At 36.1% G+C, this 25,245-nt stretch overlaps 1 protein-coding gene across 10 annotated transcripts in view; it reads left to right on the forward strand.

The window, feature by feature from the left end:
- ENAH (ENAH actin regulator) overlaps window positions 1-25,245 on the forward strand; it is a 155,062-nt gene that overhangs the window by 106,265 nt on the left and 23,552 nt on the right. For 4 of the 10 annotated variants that reach the window (XM_040263672.1, XM_040263674.1, XM_040263677.1 and 1 more), the window contains exons 4-7: window positions 2,515-2,571; window positions 6,923-6,934; window positions 7,344-7,428; window positions 23,721-24,025. In XM_040263672.1, coding sequence (XP_040119606.1) covers window positions 2,515-2,571; window positions 6,923-6,934; window positions 7,344-7,428; window positions 23,721-24,025 — 459 coding nt within the window. The remainder of the gene's footprint in view (window positions 1-2,514; window positions 2,572-6,922; window positions 6,935-7,343; window positions 7,429-23,720; window positions 24,026-25,245) is intronic. The other 6 variants (XM_040263678.1, XM_040263680.1, XM_040263681.1 and 3 more) reach the window with 2 other exon arrangements.

Genomic DNA, 25,245 nt, shown 5'->3' on the forward strand with positions numbered 1-25,245 from the left:
TTAAAAATGTGAATATTAAGAATCTACTATACTAATTCTATATAGCAATAACAGTAATACTGATCAAGTGACATCTTGTCATTTTCTCCTGCTAGTATCTCACCCAAGGTTTCTGTACTACCCTGCTTGTACAAAACACCTAACAATAAAGTATGTTAAAGGGTGGAGAAAGCCTGAGGGATAGCTGTTTTACAAACTATTAGAAATATATGAACAACCATGACAAGACTATTTCACGGTCGGTGTAGCTAATACAGATGGGTCATTTTTCTTTTCTTGAAGTCTAACATAGAGGTTAAATTTTGCTTTTTTGATACATGTTAACCTCCTCAGTTTGTGTTTTCCTTTAGGGTCCATCCTTACTTCTCTAAGCCCTACGCCTATTTTAATATGCAGATTTAAAGAGAAATGTCCCTTTTTTCTTTTTCTAACTGAATTTCTTAAATTCGAACACTGAACGTTCTTTTCCCATATTCTATGCTCCTCCCTCAGTTGAGCAAAGAGTCAGCAGCATCAGTATTAAGCAGGAAGTGCTGTTAGCCTTATGCATATGATAGAATGAATAATTTAGTATCTTCGGGAAATGCAAACTGCAGTAGAACTCAATCTAGCTTATCAGAATTTAGATCAGTACTTTACAGGATGGTATGAAGTAAAAGTCAGTAGGAAAAAGATGTTTAAAGATACCAGGTTGCATAGAATATTGCATAATTGTTTAAATTGTCATGAGATTGGGAGTTTTGTGTCTTATGTGGTAATAATGTTTTACTGCATTCTGACAAATGTCAGATGACTTTTTGCCAAAATGATTGGTAACGGAATGTGGCAGTTTCTTTGCTGTCAGAGACGAGATAATTTCTCAGGTTATTCCTGTAAGTTTTTAATATTTTTATTTTTTAATCCTTTAAATATAAATGAAAGGAACTGAAAGGTAAAACCTGAAGACTAGGCATGTTTATTTAAAAGGCTTTATAGAAGTAGTCATTTACAGACATCGGTAAGACAGATTTTTTTTTTTTTAAGTTTAAACTTAAAATATAATTATTGAAAATTTTCTAAATGGTTTATCATCTTTGACATGATCTGATTAGGCTAGTAGACATTTTATATGTGTGCCTGTGGTCTTTTTTTTTATGTCATTACTGTAAATAATTGTGCATGCTACTTTAATAATAATTGATTGGGTGTGTGGAAATACTTAGCAAAGGTGACATTCATTAGTCTTGTTTGTGTTTAAAAAATCTGCTGTATTTAATATCTTTAAAGCAAGGTTTAAACTTAATTGGGTTGTATTAAATCTGATTTCTATAAATGATAAAGATTTTCTTGATTATTTAAGATTTATTACCGTTTGCAGGTGTGTATTCTTAAAATATAAATTGATTTGGTTCTGATTCTATGCAGACTTTTTTTAGTTAGCATATATTGTATTATTAAAGAATACAGTTTTAAGGGAAATCTAAAATACTGTCTTGTTTGCCTTTCTGCAGTCTTTCTTAAGTCAGTATATTTTTAACTTGTTCACTGTTTCTTGTTTAATACTGATTGGAAGAGAAAATCTTTCCCAAGCTGAAAAGAATTTCTTTAGTATTTTATAGAAAAGTATTGATGTAAAGTTTTGAATGTTATTAATGTAAAACTAAAAGAAATTTAGTTTTGTTTTTCCCACCCTAATTTTGAGTGTCACCTTGCTTTTATAAAAGCCTTTTCATAAATTATCACCTCCTCCTCATTGAATTTTTTCACTTAAAGAGAATTTATCTCGTTAATACTCAAAGTAAATTTTAGTGTAGATAGCCTAAATACTAAATGGCCTTTTGATGTGGCCACACATTTTTAGTAAGATTTTTTTTCAACATGTGTATATACACATGTTGAAGAAAAAAGGAAAAATAAAATGTGGCTTGATAAAATAATAGTTTTGATGTTTTTCAAAGTGAAAAATGAAGATATTCTTACTTTACATCAATGAATATGTAACACTTTAATTGCTGGAGGCTGTTTAAAATGGCTTTGGTCTTTTTCAACTAGGAGAAATGAGTTCAGCTCATGTAAGCTAATCATAAGCATTTCCCTTAAATTTTGTTCAGCTGCAAATTCTTTTAAATAAGCAATACTGAAAGAGGGTGACTATCATGAAATTAACTAATGGCCAAAAGTTTGACTCCCTGTATCTCAGATCCATTTACGTTTTAAGATAAATTGTAAAATGCAAATTGATGCATTCTCTGATTGTGTAACTCAGGAAATAATTAAGCTGTAAGTGCATCATTTGATCTGTGGCTTATTATAGGGTTTTTCCACCCAAAAAAAAAAACCAACATAAAATTTTTTGAAAAAATTATGTTACAGAGGATACGTTTGTATTAATTACAGAGTTTCCAGAATGAGGGTCTAGCTAGGACGTATGTATAATACGTTTTGAACCTTTCAAAGCACCTTTTAGTTTATGTGAAGTTCTTCAGATGGCCCCGTTGTCTTTTGAAGCTTCTAACACCAAGGTGTCTGTTGCAGCCCAGAGCAAGGTTACTGCTACCCAGGACAGCACTAATTTGCGATGTATTTTCTGTGGTAAGCAACATTATGTTTACATTACTTTTTCAAGCTGTGGTGCATACTACTTGCGCATTTCCATAACTTTTGTTTCCTTAGGCCATGGTCTGGTTTGTGGAATTTGGGATATACAGCAAGCTACTGTTTTATGTTGTGATATTTGTTGTGGTTCATGTAGGTGATTTGGTCAGCTTTTGTTTGAGTTGGCTTCCTAGCGACGATTTAGTTAAAATTAGGATCTCAGAACTAATTCTTGTTCACTTCTTCCAACATGAATGAGAGGGGTTTTTGTTTGTTCATTTTTGTTTTTAACTATTTTGTTTGAGAGCAATCTTTTAAATTAGAGTTTTAGAGGGAAAGTTTTATCCATCTTACTATGATATCAGGAATGTAATTGGGATTTACTGGAAGGGAGCTTTTGCTTAGCTTGAATTAGTTTCCAAATGTACATGTTGTGAGGCAGCTGTGAGCTCTTTCATGCTTTGATAGGTTGATTTCTGATCGACAGCCTCCTTGATTCAGTAGGTTAGATATCTGTGGCTTAGGAGTGAATTTAGGTTTATAGTGTGTTTTCTTTCACTCTCACGCTCATATACACATGTGTGCACATATATGTGTTGTTTGCATGGACAAATCAGTTATGTCACTTAACCTTTTTTCCACATTACAGTTAATCAAGTATATGCATATCCTTCTTCTTACACTAGGATATATCTGCATATGTAAACATTTACACACACACACACAGACATCTGAATTCCTTTTAGTCTCATTTGATTCTAAAACTTTGGTTTTGAAAACCCCAGTTCAAAAAGTGACTTAAATCTTACAGGCACAGCATCCCCCCTCCTTTGACTCAGATATGCCTTTTTGACTACTGTATACCTTAACTGGCTGGATTATTTTATGAGAGATAGAATGATAAATACTACTAAAATTTTATATGAACAGTTCAGCTGTGTATCTTTATTTTATCCACGTGACTCAGAGTTTTTGATATGCTCCTTCAGTACTACTAATATTGTTTCTTTACCTATAAAGAGAATTGTTTTAAGGTTGATATACTTGCTGGTTTAGGCAAGGAAATATGTGTTATAATTTCCCCCCCAAAATGAAAATTCTGATGCATTCCTTAATCACCTGAGGTTTCATTTTATGATTGTTCCAGGTGACAGTTATAGGAGTGGGCCTGTCATGCAGCCCTGTATAAACGCTTCACTCCATCTCAGATTCCTCAGTTACTCGTTGCAGATTAAGTGTTTAATTAGTAACTTTTAATTTTGATTTTTCTGCCTCCTCCTGGAGGGTCTTCTAGGCCATCTTTTGGACTAGCTGTGAGTGTGATTGTTCCTGTTTGTGTTATTAGGACTCTGCAGCTCTTTTTGAAAACTTACTTGATGTTCTATACTTTGCTTAATATGTGGGGTTTCACATGCAGAATAATAGATAGAGTTTATCCAGTTGCAGAATAATAGAGTTTACCCAGTTGCAGAGAAAAGATTTGGCCTTCATAAAGGTGAATTTTTTAAGCTGTAAAATAATGTGTTAAGCAAATTTCCCCCATTATTACCTTTGATTGATTTAACTGTGTGCAAACAATATAATTACCACATTGCTAAGTTTAAACTTGATTGTATTGTGCATAATAACACTTATTTGTCTTTTAGTCCTGTGTTTTTAAATAGTCTGTGGCTAAGTGTGAAACAAGATATGTGAAAATTAGAACATGACCATAAGTGAAATGTGCTTTAGCCAAAACTCAGTACTAAAGTCAAGACTGAAATGCCATTCATTCCTGGTTTAGAGAGATATTCTGTCCTGATTTCCGTCATTTATAAGTTACTGTGTCAGTGACATGGACACGTTTTCTTTATTAGAATCAGTGATTTACATACTTTGCTACATGAATCCTAGCCAGGACACATTAGGACCAACTATTGTCTCTGGCTCTGGTAATAAAGCAGAAAAAAACTTAACTCTCGTATAGCTACTGTTCTTTATGATATTAGAGTAGGGACAAAGCAGGTTCACTTGTCTCTTCTCCCTTTTCCCTCCAAAAGAACTGTTGACTATCCTGTGATGCTCCTAAAATGTTTTTTTTTTTTTTTTTGGCATTCTGTGAGAACACAGATACTCATGTAGACATATGACCTGTGTGGAGTAACCAGTAGTTGTATTACAGAAAGTACAGTGGCAGCTGACAGCCTTGTACTCTTAACGGCTGCTTCATGTTGTGTGGTGCCTTTGGTATAATTTACCAACTGTGTAACCCAGTAGAGTGTTGGACAAGAAGAAAGAATGTAATCGTGTACCTAAAGTTCATAATTTACCTAGAACTCTTATTTGATCTCCCAGTACATTTATATTATTTTTAAATGCACATAAATTTCAGTGTGCTTGTTAATTGTCAGTTGACCGTATTGATAAAGAGGAAACAAAATAACCAGATTAAATATGGATGTGAGAAAATGCTTGGGGAGGAGGCTTCTCCTTTTCTGTTCCCACCCCCCATGCCTTTTAAAGAAAGTTTTTGGGAAGATAACCCATTATCACCAAGAGCCATGTACAAAAGAATTTTAGAGTGTTTTTTAGTTGTTCTTGGATTTCTCCCATTTAAAAAGGATCTTCCTTGTTGTAAACTGTTTTTATAATTAGCAATATTAGCCAGAAAATATTACGCACATTTTTTAAAGCTCCTTTTAAAACAAGTTTGCTGAGTCAACTTAAAACTCAAAACTTAAAAAAAAAAATCCAAATTAGACCTTTCTCACATTCAGATTTTTTTGCGAGTTATATCAAACTTCCATTAGTTTAATTTAAAAAACCTTTAAACTAAATCAGTAGGATTGAGTTGAGATATTGACATCTTTCTCTTTGTGTTGAAACTTAACATCAAGAGATTTTAATTGGTGAATTTAATCTATTAATATTATTGTTACAATAATAATTACAGTGCCTGGTATAGATGTGTTAGGATCAAATTTGAGATTGATGCCAAACAAATCTGACGTTCACCTGATTAATTATTTGAGCCGCATGAGGTTTTAACTTAAATATCCAAACATTATTTTTGAAAATAGTTAAACCATGATGGTCTTATGAGTTGCCCATGCTAAATACTCACATTTAATATTTTTTTGATGAATATAACTTTGGAAATACTGCCTCCGACTAGTTTATATATTTTCGAAAGTACCCAACCACCTTGTCTGTCACTTTCCTTTGGCCAGAAGAGACAAGTAATGTACACTGAACATTAGCGTGTGGCTTATATGGCAGTCTATTTTTGTATCATTATCTTGATATCAGAAAGGAGAGAATTCCAGTCTGTTTACTAGACACTATATATCTTCATTTATGTAAACATTTAAATGCATTTTTAATTTTAGAAGCTTTTTGATTTTTTGTTGTTGCTGTTACTGATGACATGGAATTAATATATTTTTATGTTTCCTTTATGTGGCTCTTAAAATAGCAGAGACTTTTAGGAAATCTAGTGAAGTATCATTGCAGTTGTCATCTAATTTGTCTTCAGAGGACAAATTAAATGATTAAAAACATGTAAAGAGATGAGGGAAAAATTAGTAGGTAAGTTCAGATCAAATTATTTTTTTACACTTGGGATATAGCAAGTACTGTATTATATTCTAATGAACCTTATCGTTCTCTTTGTGAAATCTCCACTAGTATAAAATAGATACTTTGGGCTGTTAACTCAGATTTACAAGAATTTATTTATTAACTGTCTTTTATACTAGTGGTCTATAAAAACACTTTCAAAATATCTGCCAGGGCCCTTTGCTAGCACACTAGAATTCACAAATATGTATAGCATTATCATTATGCATATATTTCTCTCCAAGAGTGAAAGATAACTACTATTTCTTTATTCTCTTCTTTACTGGATTAAATTCAAGATTGTTCTATTATAACTATAAGTATTGTATATTAGGTCCAGTATTTATCTCATTTTGTGACACAGTTTTTATATCCAGTGACATTAAAATGTCCCATTGTTTAGTGGCCTTCTTTATGAGATGCTAAAAATGGGTCTGCATTTTATATGACATGGGAATGAATGGTCATTAGTTTCTTATGACAGAATCGTGTTGGTTTGAATGCAGGTTTTTTGTTTTGTTTTACCCCAAGTGAAAAATTATTGCAGTTATCTCTGTTACTTTAAAAGTTCAGATAAGTAGATGAATTATATGTGAAAGTTTAGCAAATGTTTGTTTTCACCCGTGCTGGAAATGCCAGGCCATTAAGTAAGAATGGCAACTTAAAGTGGGCAAGTTTGATAAATGCATTAGCGTGCATCAGTCTAGTAATAAGGTTCTCATGCTTTCTCTCTCCTGTTTTTCATTTCCAGTGTTCTATTTAGGTGAGTTTTTGAATTCTGATTTTTCATTTAAGTTCTCCCTCTCCACTTCATGAATAAGTACCCCAAAGAGAATGTCTCATTGTCTTAGAAAATGTCAAGCTTAGGTGCCTATTCAGATGCTCATTGAACACTTGTTTTACTCAAGCTCTTCATATATAAATGTTTATTTTTCCTTTATTGTTGATGTTTTCCATTTGTTTCAAGTAAGCCTTCTGGAAATAATGACAGTATTTTGTTGCAGTCTTTCATTTGCTGTGTGTTATATGAAGCTTATATTTTATTTTGCTAAACAAAAAGAAGATACATTTGTAATTATGTGATGGTTTTATGTTATTCTCATGATTTTACCTCCTCTATCCAGCACAATATAAAGATAATGTTCATTTATAATGTTTCCCTCCCTTTTTAGGGCCAACATTGCCTAGACAAAATTCACAACTACCTGCCCAAGTTCAGAATGGCCCATCACAAGAAGAATTGGAAATTCAAAGAAGGTAAATTCCCAGGTTATTATTTGCCCCTGTCTACTGCAGACCAGTCTGTGAACATCTGATATTGAAAGTAGATTGTGTCTCATCATGAAATGTGTACTGTTAAGTCTTCAAGACATCTTATTTTTATAGCTGTTATAAATTAATCTGTGATCGTTATGGCTGTCAAGTGACTAATTTGGAACGTTGAAATAGTGTTGACTGTATAAGGCATTGGACATTAGATAGGACTTAGTAATGAGGTCTATAGTCATTCTGATTTTGATTAAACTGCTGGTTTAATGAAATCAATAATATTCATTATTTTCAGTGCAGTGTAGAAATACATTTGAAATTATAATACAGCTTCATCTAGGGATTTGTTTTTTGAATTAGCAAAATAGTCTCTAATTATAAGCTACTTTATAACAAAACAGTTTTATAAAATTCAGGTATCATCAGTAACTAAAATTGAGCTAGTCAAACCAGGTGCCCTGCTTAAACAAAGGAAAACTTTTTGGAGATGTTGATGTTGCTTTTTGTTACTAATAGATTATCCATTTTGTTCTGGAAATTGATAGCCATCATGTAGATGGAATTTTCCAGTTGAAAGGCATTTGCTCCATGGCAAGCCAGTATTTTTTATTGTTGTTTTTGATTTGGACCTCACATTTGAGACATTCTTTATATTCTTTATCTTATCTTAATATATGTGCCATGTTTCCCTGACGGATGGTCAAAGGATCTCTTGCTGTGGTTCTGTGTTGGTTACTTTGCTGTGTTACTTAGTCCTTGAAGAATGCCCTCCAGGGTCTCCCAAAATGAGTTTTGTTTTTGACAGTCTGTATCTTCAGATAGTTCCAGAAATAGCCTCCACATGTGGTGAAACTCTGTCTGCCCTTTAGAGTGATGCTGTGACAGATATGAATAAAATGAGTTTCGGTAGAAATAAAGAAAATTGAAAGGACATAATCATTTTAGTTCTGTGTTGAAAGTTTTAAACATACTAGGATAAGTCTAACAGAAATTGTAATGATCTGTCTCTCACACACACAAGAAAAGAAAAGTAGTTAATAAAAAATGATCATGGGGACTTCCCTAGTGGTCCAGTGGTTAAGACTCTGTCTTTGCCCTGCAAGGGGCACATGTTTGATCCCTGGCCAGGAAACTAAAACATCCCAAATATTAAGAGTAGTAGATTCTTCCTAGCTTTTGTGGTTCTTCCTAGCCTTCTAGGAGAAAACCCTGAACATAGTACATAATCTTTGGGTGATACAAAGTTGGCAAGCAAGCAATCCCAGACACAGTTGCCAGGACAGTAGAGGATAGGGACAGAAGCCATCTGTTAGTACTGCTGAACTTGTTCAGGGTCACAGGTGGGACATTCGCTTTGCACAGGGCTGTCAAGAACTTGCAGCGTACAGTTTTAGTTGGAAATGAGTATTTTAAGTGAATTTTTAGGAATTGTTCCTAGAACACCATGCTTCATGTATATTTTTTCTTTTCAAAGTGTTCATCTGAACTTGAAGTTTTTCTCTTTGTACATGAGTTAGATGCTTTAGAGTTTGAAAATTGAAGATGTTTACATTACTTACTTGTTTAGTTGAAGACTTGAACTCAGTCATTTTGAAGCATGAAATCCAAACTTCTGAAAAGTTCATACAAATTTTATATTTTTTGTCCACAGTCACGCAAAGACTGCTTTCTCCTTCCACATGACACCAACCAATTGCCTTCTCTCTCCAGTATTTATTTCATCTTCATTCCTTTTCTTCATTCTCCACTCACTTCTTTTTTATTCTTATGAAATCTGCCTGTGTCTCCACAGATCTACTGGACATGCTGCTTCCATCATTTACTTAGACTAGTGTTCTCTTAGAACACATGTACCACTTCTCTTTCTTCCTTTTGATACTTTAGAATCTTTTTGCTAACCCTTCTCCTTTTCTCTCCTTTTTGTACCTCTTTGTTTTCTTATGTAAGGTTTTGTTTTTTCTTTCTGCACACAGTATAACCTTTGAAAAATTGATGGTTTGGTCAGGTCTTGTAGTTTTATGCTGATGGCTTCAAAATCTACAGCTCCTAATTATCCAGTAGAGGTCTAGACCCATATTTCCAGTGAAATGGAGTAGTGTCATGGGTCCTTTTTGAGAACTGGAAGGAAGTGGTGAACTACTGCCTCCTTCTATCCTGTCCCCCCAACAGACACACCCTTCAGATATCCGTGTGTGATTGTGCACACGTCTGCCCTTACCTGGTCCAGAGGATCACAGACCCCCTTAATTCCAACAATGGATGCTCAATGAGAATTCCTGTTGTAGAGCTCATCCACCTGGGTGGGTATCCCACTGATGCCTCAGTTTAAACCCTTATGATGTCATTCGTAATGTACATTCCTCCTTCTGTCTAATATTTCTCCCAGAATTGCTGCTTGGAAAGTCTATAATTATCTTCGTTCATGGTATCTATTCAAGTACAGTTCATTCTTTCTCTAAAAGCCTGTTGGGTTTACTGTTCTAATATTCTCATTGGTAGTAGCTTTTTCCAGTATTTATTCTCTTACATATTACTATAGATTTGACTTTCTAGTTTTTCTATCTTTAACCTAGATCCCTTTCAGTTATTCCTACTTTATTACTGCCAGATTTATTTTTTTTATTAAACTTTTTTTGCTCAAACAGTACAGGAGGGTCTCAAGTTAGGGAGGGTAATCTGCTGCACAACTGTGCCTTCCCTCATATTAATCATCAGATTTAAACATTTTTAACCATTTCTACCTTAAGTTCTTTTGATAAAGTCTTCCATAATAATTTGTTTATATTTCTATTTTTTGATTAGTCACATTACAGAGAGTAGCTATTGAATCTTTGCTATGAAAAATGAAGATTTCTTTACTTCCCCTGCCAATTACGAGTAGTTATATTTTTAGTTCCTCTAGGGCTTTGCTGGTAGCTCAGCAGTAAAGAATTTGCCTGCCAGTGCAGAAGACACAGGTTCAATCCCTGGAGAAAGAATTGTCAACTGACTCCAGTATTCTTGCCTGGAGAATTTAATGGACAGAGGAGCCTGGCGGGTGGCAGAGAGTCGCATACAACTGAATGACTAGACGACAGCCTTAGACAATATGTCTTAACTCCTAACTCTGTAAGAGGAGTGCAGCAGTTCTGCACATCCCACTGCCCCCTTTCTTCCGTTCTGCAACCTGGCTTTTGGCAGACACATTATCTTTTTTATTATTTTCAAGGTTTATACATTTGCAGCCTTTCTGTTACTATTATTAAATTTTTGTCTTTATGTTGTAGGTGATCTTTTTCTCCCCTTCCTAGAATCCATTTAACCTTCTTAGTAACCACAGTAGTCTGAGTTTTCACCAAGATGTGATTAGATTAGGTTTTGGGGTCCTCCCCTATTTATTAAGCTCAATACTTAGTGGACTGTTTCTGTTTGGGAAGACTTGGCCATAGCTCCTAAATTTTTAAGAAATTTTAATTTTTAAAACCATTTCCTTCTGTTTCTTCTGTTCTCTTTTTGGGGAGCTCCTACTGATCAAATGCTGGGCCTCCTGAGTTATTTCCTTATGATGCTTGTGTTTTCTCATTTCCTGCCTCTGTTTCTTTGTTCTGTATTCTTAGTGATATTTTTAAAGATATTTATTTATTTATGGCTACATCAGATCTTAGCTGTGGTGCACAGGCTTAGGAGTACATGGGCTCTGTAATTTGTGTTGCACAGGCTTAGTTGCTCTTAGGCATATGAGATCTTAGTTCCTCACCAGGGATTGTACCTTTGTCCCTTGCATTGGCAGGCAGATTCTTAATCACTGGACCACCAGGGAAGTCCCTTCTTGGTGATATTTTTAACTGTACATTCTAGACCAGAACTGTCCAGTAGAAATAGAAGCTATATATTCAATTAAAATTTTTCTAGTAGCCATACTAGCAGAAGTAAAAAGAAACATAAAGTTATTTTTAATGATTAGGGAGCAGAGGGATGACTGGTGCATTTTCTTCAGATAATGTGTGTGTTTCTTCGACAGCTTGATTATGGTTGTGTTTCACACCCCCATTCTCTCTTATCTGCTCATCTCGAGTTAGGTCTTCCCCAGCTTCTTCTCATGTCTGCTTCAGCCATCCTCCTTGTGTGTTCTGGACTCTGGATGCCTCCACTCTTCAGTCCAGTTGTGTTCAAGGCTAAGTGTTTTGTTCTAAGTGCTTACAGTACATGAAGGTGAGGAGCAGTGGACAAAAAGCCTCACCCTAATCAGAGAATAGAGGGAATGTGGCCTGGTGTAGTAGAAGGTGGTCAGTGCTGTGGGGAGAGGTAGAGCTGAATAAAGGGAATATATGTTGCAGGAAGGCAAGGGAAGTGGTTATAACTTTAAAGAGGTTGGTTGGAGTACATCTTCTAGAAATGAACAGAAGGAGTTAGCCGAGTAGATGTCTGGGTAAGTGCATTGCAGCAGAGAGAATGGTTCTGCAAAGCCTTAAGGCAGGACTGTATTCACCTGTGTAGGGAGGAACAAGGAGATGTTGAGGCTTTAGCCAAGAGAACAGGAGCAAAAAAGGAGAGTCGTATCATGGAGGACCTTAAAGGCGATTATAAAGAGTTTATCTTTTATTCTGAGAGAAATGAAGTACCCATTGGATGATTTTGATGGGAATGATCTGGCTTAAAATTTTAACAGAATTAGTCTGGCTGCACTAATTCTGTTAATTATGGGATTCCCTGGTGGCTCAGATGGTAAACAGTCTGCCTGCTATGCGGGGGACCAGTGTTCTATCCCTGAGTCAGGAAGATCCCTTGGAGAAGGAAATGGCAACCCACTCCAGTATTCTTGCCTGGAGAATCCCAGGGACGGAGGAGCCTAGTGGGCTGCTGTCTATGGGGTCGCACAGAGTCGGACACAACTGAAGCGACTTAGCAGCAGCAGCAGCAGCAGTGGGAAGGATGAGATTACTATGAACCGAAACGGGTGAGACTGAGTAGATTTTTGGGGGAGAGATCAGATGAATTTTGAAAATGCTACACTTCAAGTAGCGATGTTGACTAGGTAGTTCGATGTACTAGTCTGTAGAAACTGGGAAATAATTCTAGACATGTAACTCCTCCCTACCCTTTCTGTCTTCCGAAAACTTGATGATAAATTTGGTCTATGAAAGACCACTCAGTGTAATTTCCTACTTTGTAATGGGTTTGTTTATGCACACTTAATTCCATTAGAATTCTGGAGTGGGGAAAGATAGTATGACTGGTCAAATCTACTGACTTGAATAAGAGTCCAGGCACTCCTGTCACTCGCTGCCTGCATTCCTGGTGGCCAGCTCTCCTTACACCCAGTTCAGTTCTTTGGCCTGGAGAGCCCCTCCATGTGTCTCTTTCCTCTGTATGACCGTTCTTACACCATACTCTGTTTTTCCCTCTGCGCTTCCCTGAGTAGCATTTTACCTTTTCTGTCCTGCCCTTCTTGTTCTTTCTATCTTACCATTTTTCTGTAGACTCTTCTCCAGGTATTTTAATGATTTTCTTTTCTGAACTCCTACACTTTAACCACACCCTTTTTATATTTTATTGTTTGTTATTTTACATATGAGTCTTAATCTCTACAGTAAACATTGTTGGCTATTTGAGAGTAGGGACCTGAATAAAGTTTTTAATAAAAAGCCAAAAAGCTAGTGGTACTGAGTTCATTTACATGTAGGTGTTGGGACATAACAGGCAGAAAATAGGAGTTCATAAGGTTGTTGGGACCATTACATAAGATAATACACACTATTTTCATGCTGCCTGGGCTCTTCTGTCTGTGCTCTGAGAGCCAGTGGGAGGCATTCCTGACGAGATGTTCTCTGAGCTGTACCTTGAAGAGGGAGTGAAGTAGGAATCTGAATCTGGTTTCTGAAGAATCTGCTTTTTGTTTGGGACAGTCCATGGGACGTTGAGGAACTTCAGTCGCATTTTAGGGACAACAGTTGTGCAATGTGAAGACAAGGAACGGCCATCTCCTTTCTGGTTTCTGCAGTTTTGTTGATGAGTGATGTTACAAATTGAATAGTGTCTCCCAAGAAATCCACTACCTCAAAATGTAACTTTTTGGAAATAGAGTTGTTAGTTATGATGAGGTCATAACTTGAGTGAGATGGACCCCCTTTGTCCACCGTGACTGGTGTCCTTATAAGAAGATGAGAAAGTTACAGAAGCAAGATAATCATGTGAGGACACACAGGGCACCATGTAAAGACGGAGACAGAGACTATAGTGATCCTTCTGCAAGGCAAGGAATGCCGAGAGTTACCGGGCTTCTGAGAAGGAAGGGGAAGGCATGGACAAGACTCTTCCCCTGGGGCCCTTAGAGGGAACCAGCCCTGCTGACACCTTGACCTCAGACTTTAACCTCATACTGGGGGAGTGAATTTCTGTTGTTTTAAGCCACCTGGTGTGTGGTTCTTTATTATGGTAACCATAAAAACCAGTATAGGTGGTCACTAACTTAGTAGACCAGCAAAAGCTAAACTTGACACAGGACAGAGAAGAGGAGATGTAGGTGAGAGGCCGTACTGGAGGGGGGATGAGTGAAAGCCGCCAGCTTGGTCTCTTTCCCTTGCTCAGTTGCCATCATTGGCAGCCAGACCTGTAGAACTCAGGTGAAGAAGAAGAGTCCTCCTCCAGAAACTTGCTCAGCCAAGAGAAAAATCAAAGATGTTGACATCCAGGGTCCTTCCCCGTGAAGCTCAATTTTTTAAGGCCTTCTGAATCAGCTTTAGTACTGCTTATAAATGTGAGTGTCGGACAGCCAGGGATCATCATGTCTTTAAGGACACCTTCTACAACATGAAGACAGATCAAAACAAACAAAAAAATTGATATTGGAGGAAATAGATGTAATAACAGGGAACAGAAGAAAACCTAAAAATATACTGTCATAGCTTCAGAGAACTAAGAATATATTTCATCCATAAAGCAAACATTTGTAGCTATTTTAGACTTCCCTGATATTCCAGAGATATTGCTCTCCTAATGTGGCAGGAGGTAGGAAGTGGGTTCGATCCCTAGTCAGGGAACTGGATCCCGCATGGCAGAGCTTAAAGATCCCATATACTGAAACCAAGACCTTATACAGGAAAAAAAAAATGTGTGTGTATCTATATACAAATATATGTATAGATATTTGTATCTATATGCAATATAGATATACACACATACATATTTTAAAAAGAATGAGTGTAAGGAAATGTACTTAGAAAATTTTTTTGAAACCGCATTAATTTTAATAATAGGAGGTGTGAGAAATAAGATTGAGGCAGTTGTCCTGAAAATAGCAGTAAAAGAGATAGTATATGAGTATATAGTATATGAGATAGTACATGAGAGGAGAAAAATAAAGATCAGATTAGGTAGCACACCATCCAAATAATAGGAATTTTAGGAGAAGAAAGAACAAAAACGTGAGGAAATGGAACCTGCAAACAAATAATACAAGGAACTTTTCCTGGAATTCAGTGACCTGATCATGGTCGGGGGTGCTGACTTCTTCTGAAAAGGGCCAGACAGTGAAGGACCTAGACTTTGTGGACGACAGGGTCACTGTGCCATAAGTTCATCTCTACCCCTGTAGCTTTGTGGGATGGGCCAAAATTTTCTGGGGAAAAGAAAAAGAGTAAGCATACAAACAAAAATAGATCACCTGATAATATTTGACCCCGTTGAGAGGGTCTGGAGTTCTGATGGAGAGTTTGGGGTAGGTGTGGAAAAAAGAATCAAATTCTGAAAATAGCCATTTTTAACACCACTGTTAAGAAAGGAATTGTTCTGGAAAGTAAATATGGTCAGCATGAGTAAGTTAAGTGGCTGCTGATGTATCCAAAGTGCTGTCATGACTTTATTGGCAGAAAAAGGAAGGTGAGATTTTTAGGAGGGTTAGAGAGTCTGGGAATTAAATCATTTATGTAGTACTCAGTCAGGAGATAACTTCTAAATCTGAAAGACTAAGAAGTATTAATTCTAAACAAATACATTAGTTACAAACATAAATATCAAACGTGTTGAATGTAGTTGTTTCTGGGGAGAGAAATCAGAAGTGATGAAGAGTTGAGAAGAGGATTAGTGTGTTGGATTCAGTTCAGTCGCTCAGTCATGTCTGACTCTGCAACCTCATGCAGCATGCCAGGCTTCCCTGTCCATCACCAACTCCCAGAGCTTGCTTAGACTCGGATCTGTCAAGTCAGTGATGCCATCCAACCATCTGATCCTCTGTCATCCCGTTTTCCTCCTGCCTTCAGTCTTTCCCAGCATCAGGATCTTATCCAATGAATCAACTCTTTGCATCAGATGGCCAAAGTATTAGAGCTTCAGCTTCAGCATCAGTCCCTCCAGTGAATATTCAGGACTGATTTCCTTTAAGATGGACTGGTTGGATCTCTGCTATCCAAGGGACTCTCTTAAGAGTCTTCTCCAATACCACAGTCCAAAAGCATCAATTCTTCGATGCTCAGCTTTCTTTATGGTCTAACTCTCACATCCAAACATGACTACTGGAAAAACCATAGCTTTGACTAGACGGACTTTTGTTGACAAACTAAGGTTTCTCCTTTTTAATATGCTGTCTAGTTTGGTCATAGCTTTTTTTCCAAGGAGCAAGCATCTTTTAATTTCATGGCTGCAGTCACCATCTGCAGTGATTTGCAGCCCCCTAAAAATAAAGTCTGTCACTGTTTCTACTGTTTCCCCATCTATTTGCCATGAAGTGATGGGACTGGATGCCATGATCATCCTTTTTTGAATGTGGAGTTTTAAGCCAGCTTTTTCACTCTCCTCTTTCACTTTCATCAAGAAGTTCTTTAATTCCTCTTTGCTTTCTACCATAGGGTGGTATCATCTGTATATCTGAGTTTATTGATATTTCTCCTGAGAATCTTGATTCCAGCTTGTGCTTCATTCATTCTGACATTTTGCATGAGGTACTCTGCATAGAAGTTGAATAATCTAGGTGACAAAATACAGCCTTAATGTACTCCTTTTCCAATTTGGAACCAGTCTATTGTTCCATGTCCGGTTCTAACCATTGCCTCTTGACTTGCATACAGATTTCTCAGGAGGCAGGTCAGGTGGTCTGGTATTCCCATCTCTTGAAGAATTTCCCACAGTTTGTTGTGATCCATACAGTCAAAGGGTTTGGTGTAGTCAAGAAAGCAGAAGTAGATGTTTTTCTGGAACTTGCTTCCTTTTTCTGTGATCCAACAGATGTTGGCAGTTTGATACCTGGTTCCTCTGCCTCTTCTAAATCCAACTTGAACATCTGGAAGTTCATGGTTCATGTACTGTTGAAGCCTGGCTTGGAGAATTTTGAGCATTACTTTGCCAATGTATGAGATAAGTGCAATTGTGCAGTAGTTTTAGCATTCTTTGGCATTGCCTCTCTTTGGGATTGGAATGAAAATTGACCTTTTCCAGTCCTGAGGCCACTGTTGAGTTTTCCAAATTTGATGGCGTATTGAGTGCAGCACTTTCACAGCATCATCTTTTAGGATTTGAAATAGCTCAGTGGGAATTCCATCACTTCCACTAGCTTTGTTTGTAGTCATGCTTCCTAAGGCCCACTTGACTTCTCTTTCCAGGATATCTAGCTCTAGGTGAGTGATTGCACCTTCATGGTTATCTGGATCATGAATATCTTTTTTGTATAGTTCTACTGTGTATTCTTGCCACCTCTTCTTCATATCTTCTGCTTCTGTTAAGTCCATACCATTTCTGTCCTTTATTGTGCCCATCTTTGCATGAAATGTTCCCTTGGTCTCTCTAATTTTCTTGAAGAGATCTCCAGTTTTTCCCATTCTGTTGTTTTCTTCCATTTCTTTGCATTGATCACTGAGGAAGGCTTTCTTATCTCTCCTTGCTGTTCTTTGGAACTCTGCATTTAGATGGGTATCTCTTTCATTGTCTCCTTTGCCTTTTGCTTCTCTTCTTTTCCCAGCCATTTGTAAGGCCTCCCCAGACACCCATTTTGCCTTTTTTGCATTTCTTTTTCTTGGGGATGGTCTTGATCCCTGCCTCCTGTACAATGTCTTGTACCTCCATCCTTGGTTCTTCAGGCGCTCTCTTAAATCTAATCCCTTGAATATGTGTCTCTTCCGCTGTATAATCGTAAGGGATTTGATTTAGGTCATACCTGAATGGTCTAGTGGTTTTCCGTACTTTGTTAAATCTGATTTTGGCAATAAGGACCTGATTATCTGAGCTGCAGTCAGCTCCCGGTCTTGTTTTTGCTGACGGTATAGACCATCTCCATCTTCGGCTGCAAAGAGTATAATCAGTCTGATTTCGGTATTGATCTGGTGATGTCCATGTGTAGAGTCATCTTTTGTGTTGTTGGAAGAGGGTATTTGCTATGACTAGTGCATTCTCTTTGAGAAAACTCTGTTACCTTTGCCCTGTTTCATTTGGTACTCCAAGGCTGAACTTGCCTGTTACTCCAGGTATCTCATGACTTCCTACTTTTACATTCCAGTCCCCTATGATGAAAAGGACATCTTTTTTTGGGTGTTAGTTCTAGAAGGTCTTGAAGGTCATCATAGAACCGTTCAGCTTCAGCTTATTCAGCATCAGTGGTTGGGGCATAGACTTGGATTACTGTGATACACAATATTGTTCTTTACAGTGTCAGACTTGACTTCCATCACCAGTCACATCCACAACGAGGAGTCGTTTTCGCTTTGGCTCCATCTCTTCATTCTTTCTGGAGTTTTTTCTCCACTGATCTCCAGTAGCATATTGGACACCTACTGACCTGGGGAGTTCATCTTTCAGTGTCCTATCTTTTTGCCTTTTCATCCTGTTCATGCAGTTCTCAAGGCAGGAATACTGAAGTGGTTTGCCATTCCCTTCTCCAGTGGACCACATTTTGTCAGAACTCTCCACCATGACCTGTCCGTCTTGGGTGGCCCTACAGAGCATGGCTCATAGTTTCATTGAGTTAGACAAGGCTGTGATCCATGCCATCAATTTGGTTAGCTTTCCGCGAGTGTTGGATTAGTGTTTTATTATAAACTTTGTAACACTTTGACCTTTTAAACTATTTTACAAGTTTAATTTTAAAATTTTTCATGAGGGTAAAATTGAGTTGATAGAATAAATGTTTACCTTAGATGTTAAATCTTATTAGTCCAATACTTTTGCTATAGTAAGATGATGATAGTATAGTTTTCTATTCATATGTTGTGTGTCATTTGTTAATACCAATTTCTGATTCCTACTCATACTGTTAATTTGGCTTCCTTGGCTGACTGATGAAAAAACATATTCTAAGAAACATGAGTCAGTCCTATGTCAGTCTCAGCATAGAACTTAATTTAGTTAGTATCTATAAATAGTTTGCAAATCATCACTACTACCTGAAAGTTATAAGAGGGGAGTAATAACCCCAGCACGGAAGTAGAAGTTGCAGCGATGAGAGTATACTGTCCTCAGGTTAGCCTTCAGAGGCAGGATGGACCAAGAGTGGACCGCCTTCTCTTGTGAGTATTGTCTCCTGTCTCAGGAGTTTTATAATATTAAAAACTTTATTATCTTGTTTAGTTTTATCCATTGTTTGTTTGTTTACTAATAGAGATTTGAAATGCCCACATTTTATGCAGTTTTATTTTCTGTCAAAATGTTGATAGCATTAGTGTTACTGAATGTTAGCAACCTGGAGCATTTTTCCTGATCCACCCTCCTACTTCATTATGTTGAAATTTAAATTACTTTTTATTTACCTAGTGCTATTTTTTTGATACATAAGGCTGAATGAAATGTATTTTCAAATTTTTATATAGATTTTGTTTGCTGTAAGAAAAATAAGTCTCTGAGTTAACATAAACTAAATATGTGTTCAAGTATATAAAAAAGCTATTGATCTTATTGTTGCCTGGTGCTTTGTGCATTCTCTTTATATCTGGGGATAACTCTTCTCTGGAAGAAATAGATATTTTGGTGGTGGGAAGAATTTTTCCCGATAGTTTTAAATGCTCTTTATGGCTATATTAGTCATTTTGCACTGGTTTTGTTTGTTTGTTTGTTTGTTTATAAAAAAATATATTTTCTCAGAAACTTTTAAATTGCTGTAAAATGCATATCCAAAAGAAAAATTAGTCTCCAGAATGTTTCCATCATTCAGAATTAGGGCCTGTGTACTTTGAAAAAATTTTCAGTTGGAAACAGTCATTTGTAGTCAGAACTCTGGGAAGAAGAATCATGTGCATTTCCAGTGTGTGAGTTGGCTGTGATATTTCTAAGAAAAGCAGAGTTTATAAATTTGGAAACTGTCCCCCTAAAAAGATATACAAATGTCTTGCTTTAGAAGTCAAAACATGAAAGTCAGTAGATTTATATATACCATCCAGTTTAGGTGGGAATTATTCATTCCACTGTGGATTTGTAAGCCTGAGATTTTGACACACAACTTGGGAAAATATGTTTAGATGTGTTTCTTTTCTGTGAGCAGGCTAAAAATTAGAGACTTCAAACACTTTTTCTTTCTTGCATCTTTCTTCCTTTCAAAAAAAAAAATAACAGAATCTCTTGGCGCTGTAGGAACCGCCTACTTCAGTCTTCTGTCAGTGAACTTGGATGATCTTTCTGGCATTGTGCTCTTTTCTTACATCAGTATATTCCTTTTCTTTCATAGCCTGAAAACCCAGATATTATGACATGTGGAACTGTTCTTTTAAGTCAGGGTACATTGGTTGTTAATGCCATCATTTAATAATTCTTTCAGATTCACTTTACTCATACCTGACCTTCTACCTGTGCTTTAAGCTTATTTTTCGTGTTAAAAGTAGTCTAGAGAAGCAGCCATTAACTGGGGGGTTAAAAAAAAAACACCAAGAATTTGAATGAGAAATGAAATGTAGTCTTAGAGTACTGTGTGTTTCAGCTGTGAACAGCGTTTACGTTATCATGTTAATAACGTCAACTCTGAATGAATATTGATATAACCAAAAGTCAGTATTTTCCCATGACTGTATTGAGAAAAGCCTGGGTGTGATGAAGGAGTTGGAAGAGATACCTTATGTCAGTAGACATATTTTATAAAATTGCAATAATGCAAAGAACTGACATATCTAAAGAAACAGCCGAAAGGGTTGACAGTAATTATCTCTGATATGTTGGAAACTAAGATGGGAGGGTTGGAGCAGTGAACTGCTGTTTTTTTCTTACAGACTTTAAAAACTACGTGCTTGTATTATTTTGATAGAATAAAATGAAAGAGGTAGCACAGGATTATAACAGAGCCTAATATATTGACTATTTTAATCATAGATCTTAGTACAGCTACATTAAAAGTTAAATACTTTCCCCTAGCTTCTGTTTTCAAATATATCCTAATTAGAATAATATGGGTATATCTTTTGTCTTCTGGACCCAGTAGGTTGTTTAGAGTATTACATTTAATATGCTCTTATTTTTTGATGAGTGTTGTGTATTTCAAATGCAATATAAGCCCTAACTGAGTTTATTCATTAGCTGCTGGTTATTCAAAAATAATAATTTTGTCTTATTATTTTCTTGCCCTCATCCCTACAGTGATATTATTATCCCTCAGAAACTTTGACAGCTAGTATTTTATCAAATAGTAGAATGAAGTCAGTAATGTACCCTAAAAATCAGATTTTATTATTTGTCAGTATTTTTAAGCAGCTATTTCTCATAAGCAGGACTACCATAGGTGTCTTCTGTTTTTCTCCTGCATTTACTGAGTATGATGATCTGTCCAGAAAGAAGCTCTGTGTTTTTGTGCTAATAGGAGAGGGCTTGGACTTTTCTTTTTGTTCAATTATCAATTAAGGAAACATGAAAGGTAGAGATTTATGGAAAGACTTTATTGGTTTATTGATACTGCTGGGAGGAATAAAAGACAGCATATGCATTTCTGTCATGTAGCACTTCCTCTAGTCAGAACACAGTGAGCTTATCAGTCAGTCCAGGGAAAGTCTCAATTTGAAATTTCCAAATAATTATTACTATAGCTCACATTTATTGAATGTTCTTATGCTCCAGGTACTTATTAAAGAGCTTTCATGATACCATCTCATTTCATCTTCCTGCCAGTGCTTTGAAATATTTTATGTGTAAGATGAATATAACCTTTTATTTTAAATCTTAGGGCAGGTTAATTTTTATAGCAGTTTAATCGTTTAAGCTGAGCTGGATACTTGGAAACATCTTCTTGCTCTATTATATACGGAAGGTAAAAAACAAACTATTTTAGAGCCACACGCAGGAGGCTTCTGCAGGTTTTAGTATAATTGCAGATATTTTTATAGTCATCATTTGAAGTCCTAGAGTTGAGATTTTTAGTCAAATTGAATATAAATACTGAGACATTCTATACTTCCTTAGATAAGGAGATAAAAATATGACTTTTTCTAATTTAATGAAGCATTGAAGCATATAGGTTATTGGCATAAAGGGTAAATTTAACAAAGTGATTCTAAAATTTACCTAGAAAGAGTTAAATATCTAAGAATCATCTAGAAAAACTCAAAAAGAAGAGTAATAAGAATGGCTTCATCCTAGTAAATATTAAAGTATACTTTCAGTATCAAAGCATCAAGATATTAGTGCCTTGCCAGACAAGCAGATCCATGCCCCAGAACATTCTGGAAGTTCAGTAATAGCACATGTAGAGGTGATGTCTTAAATCAGGGCTATAAACTATTCAGTAATCGGTGCTGTGATATAGGTCACTTCTTCACTTGTTAAGCCCAAGACGAATTTCATATGAACTAAGGCTTTTATTGTAAAAAATAAAAGTATGAAAAGAAAGTGTTAGCAACTATATAATCTTTTTTGTGGGACAAGGCTGCCTAAGAAGGGTATCGAAAGCAGGTTACATAAAGGAATATTATTACTCGATTTTCTATATAAAATTAAAAGCCATATTACAAAACAACACTTTTAAAATCAGAGACATAAAGCCATAATAAAAGTTAATACCTATGACCAATGTGTGACAAAGCATTGTTACCTTTAATATAGAAAAGAACCTTTCAAAGAAATATGGAGTATTAACTCCCAAGAGAAAGCTGATCAAAGAACATATGCAGTCAATACTAATATAAAAATCAGTAAACAAATTGTAAAATATTTAACATCAGAAGTAATTAAATAAATGAAAATTGTTACATGATATCAATCATATTAGCAGAGATTAAAAACAATGATAGTGTTCAGTGTTGGTGAAAGGAAAGAAAAGTGGATATTCTCATAAATACTGTTGGACTGCTGCTGCTGCTAAGTCGCTTCAGTCATGTCCGACTCTGTGTGACCCCATAGACAGCAGCCCACTAGGCTCCCCACTTACTGGTGAGTGTTAATTGGCACCACTATTGCTGAAGACAGTTTGGAACTGTATATCAAAAATCTCGATATTTATATATTTTCATCTAGCAAATCTGTGTGGATGGTGATGCTTAAGAAGCAGTTAGAAAACGGTTCAAAGATATGTGAGGATAAATGTTTATTGCCATATTAGTAATAGTATTAGGCTAACATATTGTACCATAGGAGACTGCTCAAACTGAACAACTGAACAGTGGAATACTACACAGGCATGAAAAGTAAAGGTGCAAAATTTTACTTGGTGCGTTAAATACCTTTTACAGTATATCAAGTGGGAGAGAGGAAAACAGATTTCAGAATGGTAGAGAAATACTCTGTTTTATTTGTTTTGGTTTATATTCCTCATATTCCTCATGTATTTTTACATGAGGAAAAGTCTGGAAGCATGAATGCCAAAATGTTAATTTTACTGACCTTTGGATATGAGACTTAATATGATTTAGTTTATTTCTTCTCTTAACTGTTTTTTCCCCATTCACCAAACTTTTATTGAGCTTTTGCTGTTACTAGCCATTGTATTTTCTGATATGATAAAGTATAATTTGTACAATGAAAATTTGATGTCATTTTAGGAAGGTAATTACAAATTAGAAATATTTTCGTTAAATAAAATAATGTCTTGGTCTTTAAAGTGGTATGTTCAGTTACTCGTTTCTTTGGACCACTTTATTCAGGAAAAGTGCAGGATAAAATGTGATATTAGTTTAATGTGCTGAAACAGCGAAAATGATCCTAATAAGAGAAATTTTTTTCATTTGTATGTACCATAAGCTGTCTCTACTGAACATAGCCCTTCTTCACATGGAAGGAGAGATGTTGATTGCATGGTCTACATTGCTTTGTATTTAAATCAGAAATAAGGGTTCTTGTAGGTTCACTGCGAAAAGAATGGGTTTTCATTGTGAGTAGCCATAATTGCCTACTGTTTACTTTCTTAATTTCAGGCAACTACAAGAGCAGCAACGACAAAAGGAGCTGGAGCGGGAAAGGCTGGAGAGAGAAAGAATGGAGAGGGAGAGAATGGAGAGGGAGAGGCTAGAAAGGGAAAGGCTGGAGAGAGAGCGGCTGGAACAGGAGCAGCTGGAGAGAGAGAGGCAAGAGCGGGAGCGCCAGGATCGCCTGGAGCGGGAGAGGCAAGAGCGGGAGAGGCTGGAGAGACTGGACCGGGAGAGGCAGGAACGAGAGCGGCAGGAGCAGCTAGAGAGGGAGCGGCTGGAGTGGGAGCGAGAGCGGAGAGTATCAGATGCCGGTAAGAAATTTACAGACTGCTCCGTGTTCCTGATGCCTGAGCTTGGTGGTGTTTGGTGGAGTCATCAGTTAGGAAGAATATTTAGCATTTGAGATTCTTGGGATTGAGCAGTACGATTCGAAATTAGAAAAAATATGTGGCGATTGCTACTTTATCTTTTTTTTTTTTAAATTTCTCTCTGTTGCTTTTATTGCTTGGAGACTTAAAGCTCTTGGAAAATTTTATTCTGGCATTCTAATTCTTCTAACTGCCTATAAATTGGCTATAAAGTGTAAATTAATTTCATGGGAAATTTTTTGTGTTAGATGAATTTGGAATATATTTCCCTTTTGAGGTTGCTTCAATTTTCTTGAATACTGTAGCTTTCCAGAAATTTGCTTGCTTGTGTTCTCAAGTTTTTGAAGGAGGAATTAAAAACAGCAAGTTAAAAAATACCATCTCTAAAGCTGACTAGTAATGTAAACATATTTTAATATTGTGAAAAATTAGTGAAAATTACTAAATATGATGGAATTTTATTGAAGGATATATGGGTAAAGATATGACTAAAGATTTGAGGTATTTTGACATTCATTAGAATTAGCATTTATTATAGGATTTAATAATTTTTCTATTCCATATGATCTATATCTAAAGTCTCAATGTGGGTTGATTAAATATTGATTGGTTTGTTGGGTTAATTCATTTGTTTTGATTGCCTAGTTATTATCTGGGATTATAGTCAACATAACTTATCCACAAATGATCATTGAATTTGGAGGCTTCTAGCCCTTACTGATGAACTTTTTGCTAGTTTCTCTATTATTTTTAAAAAGCAACTTATTCTTCTTTGTCATCTTATTCATGTAATGTTAATGTCCTTTCACTGGATAAAATAATGAAGGTTAAGACAACTGTATTTTTTTGCTGTAAGAATAAGCTAATCAGTTTAATTTACTGATCTGTTACTTGATTTAAAGAAAACATACTGTCTTTGGATCTCAAAATTTATTTATAAGTTAAAACGTTCTTGAGTGAAGTCAGGTATTTGCACACGTGCTTTAATTCTCTGGAACTAACTGTAGTCTACGTTTGTACATTTTGTCTGAATGCTGGTTTTGTGGCTTTACTAGCTCCCTTTTTCTCTCTCCTTTTTTATCCTGTCTTTCGCCGCTGCTTTCTACCTCTGTCCAGCTCCATCCTCCGACAGCTCCCTGTATAGTGCTCCACTTCCTGAGTAT

The sequence above is a fragment of the Oryx dammah genome, unplaced genomic scaffold, assembly GCF_014754425.2.
Source record: "Oryx dammah isolate SB20612 unplaced genomic scaffold, SCBI_Odam_1.1 HiC_scaffold_21, whole genome shotgun sequence".
Taxonomy (NCBI): domain Eukaryota; kingdom Metazoa; phylum Chordata; class Mammalia; order Artiodactyla; family Bovidae; genus Oryx; species Oryx dammah.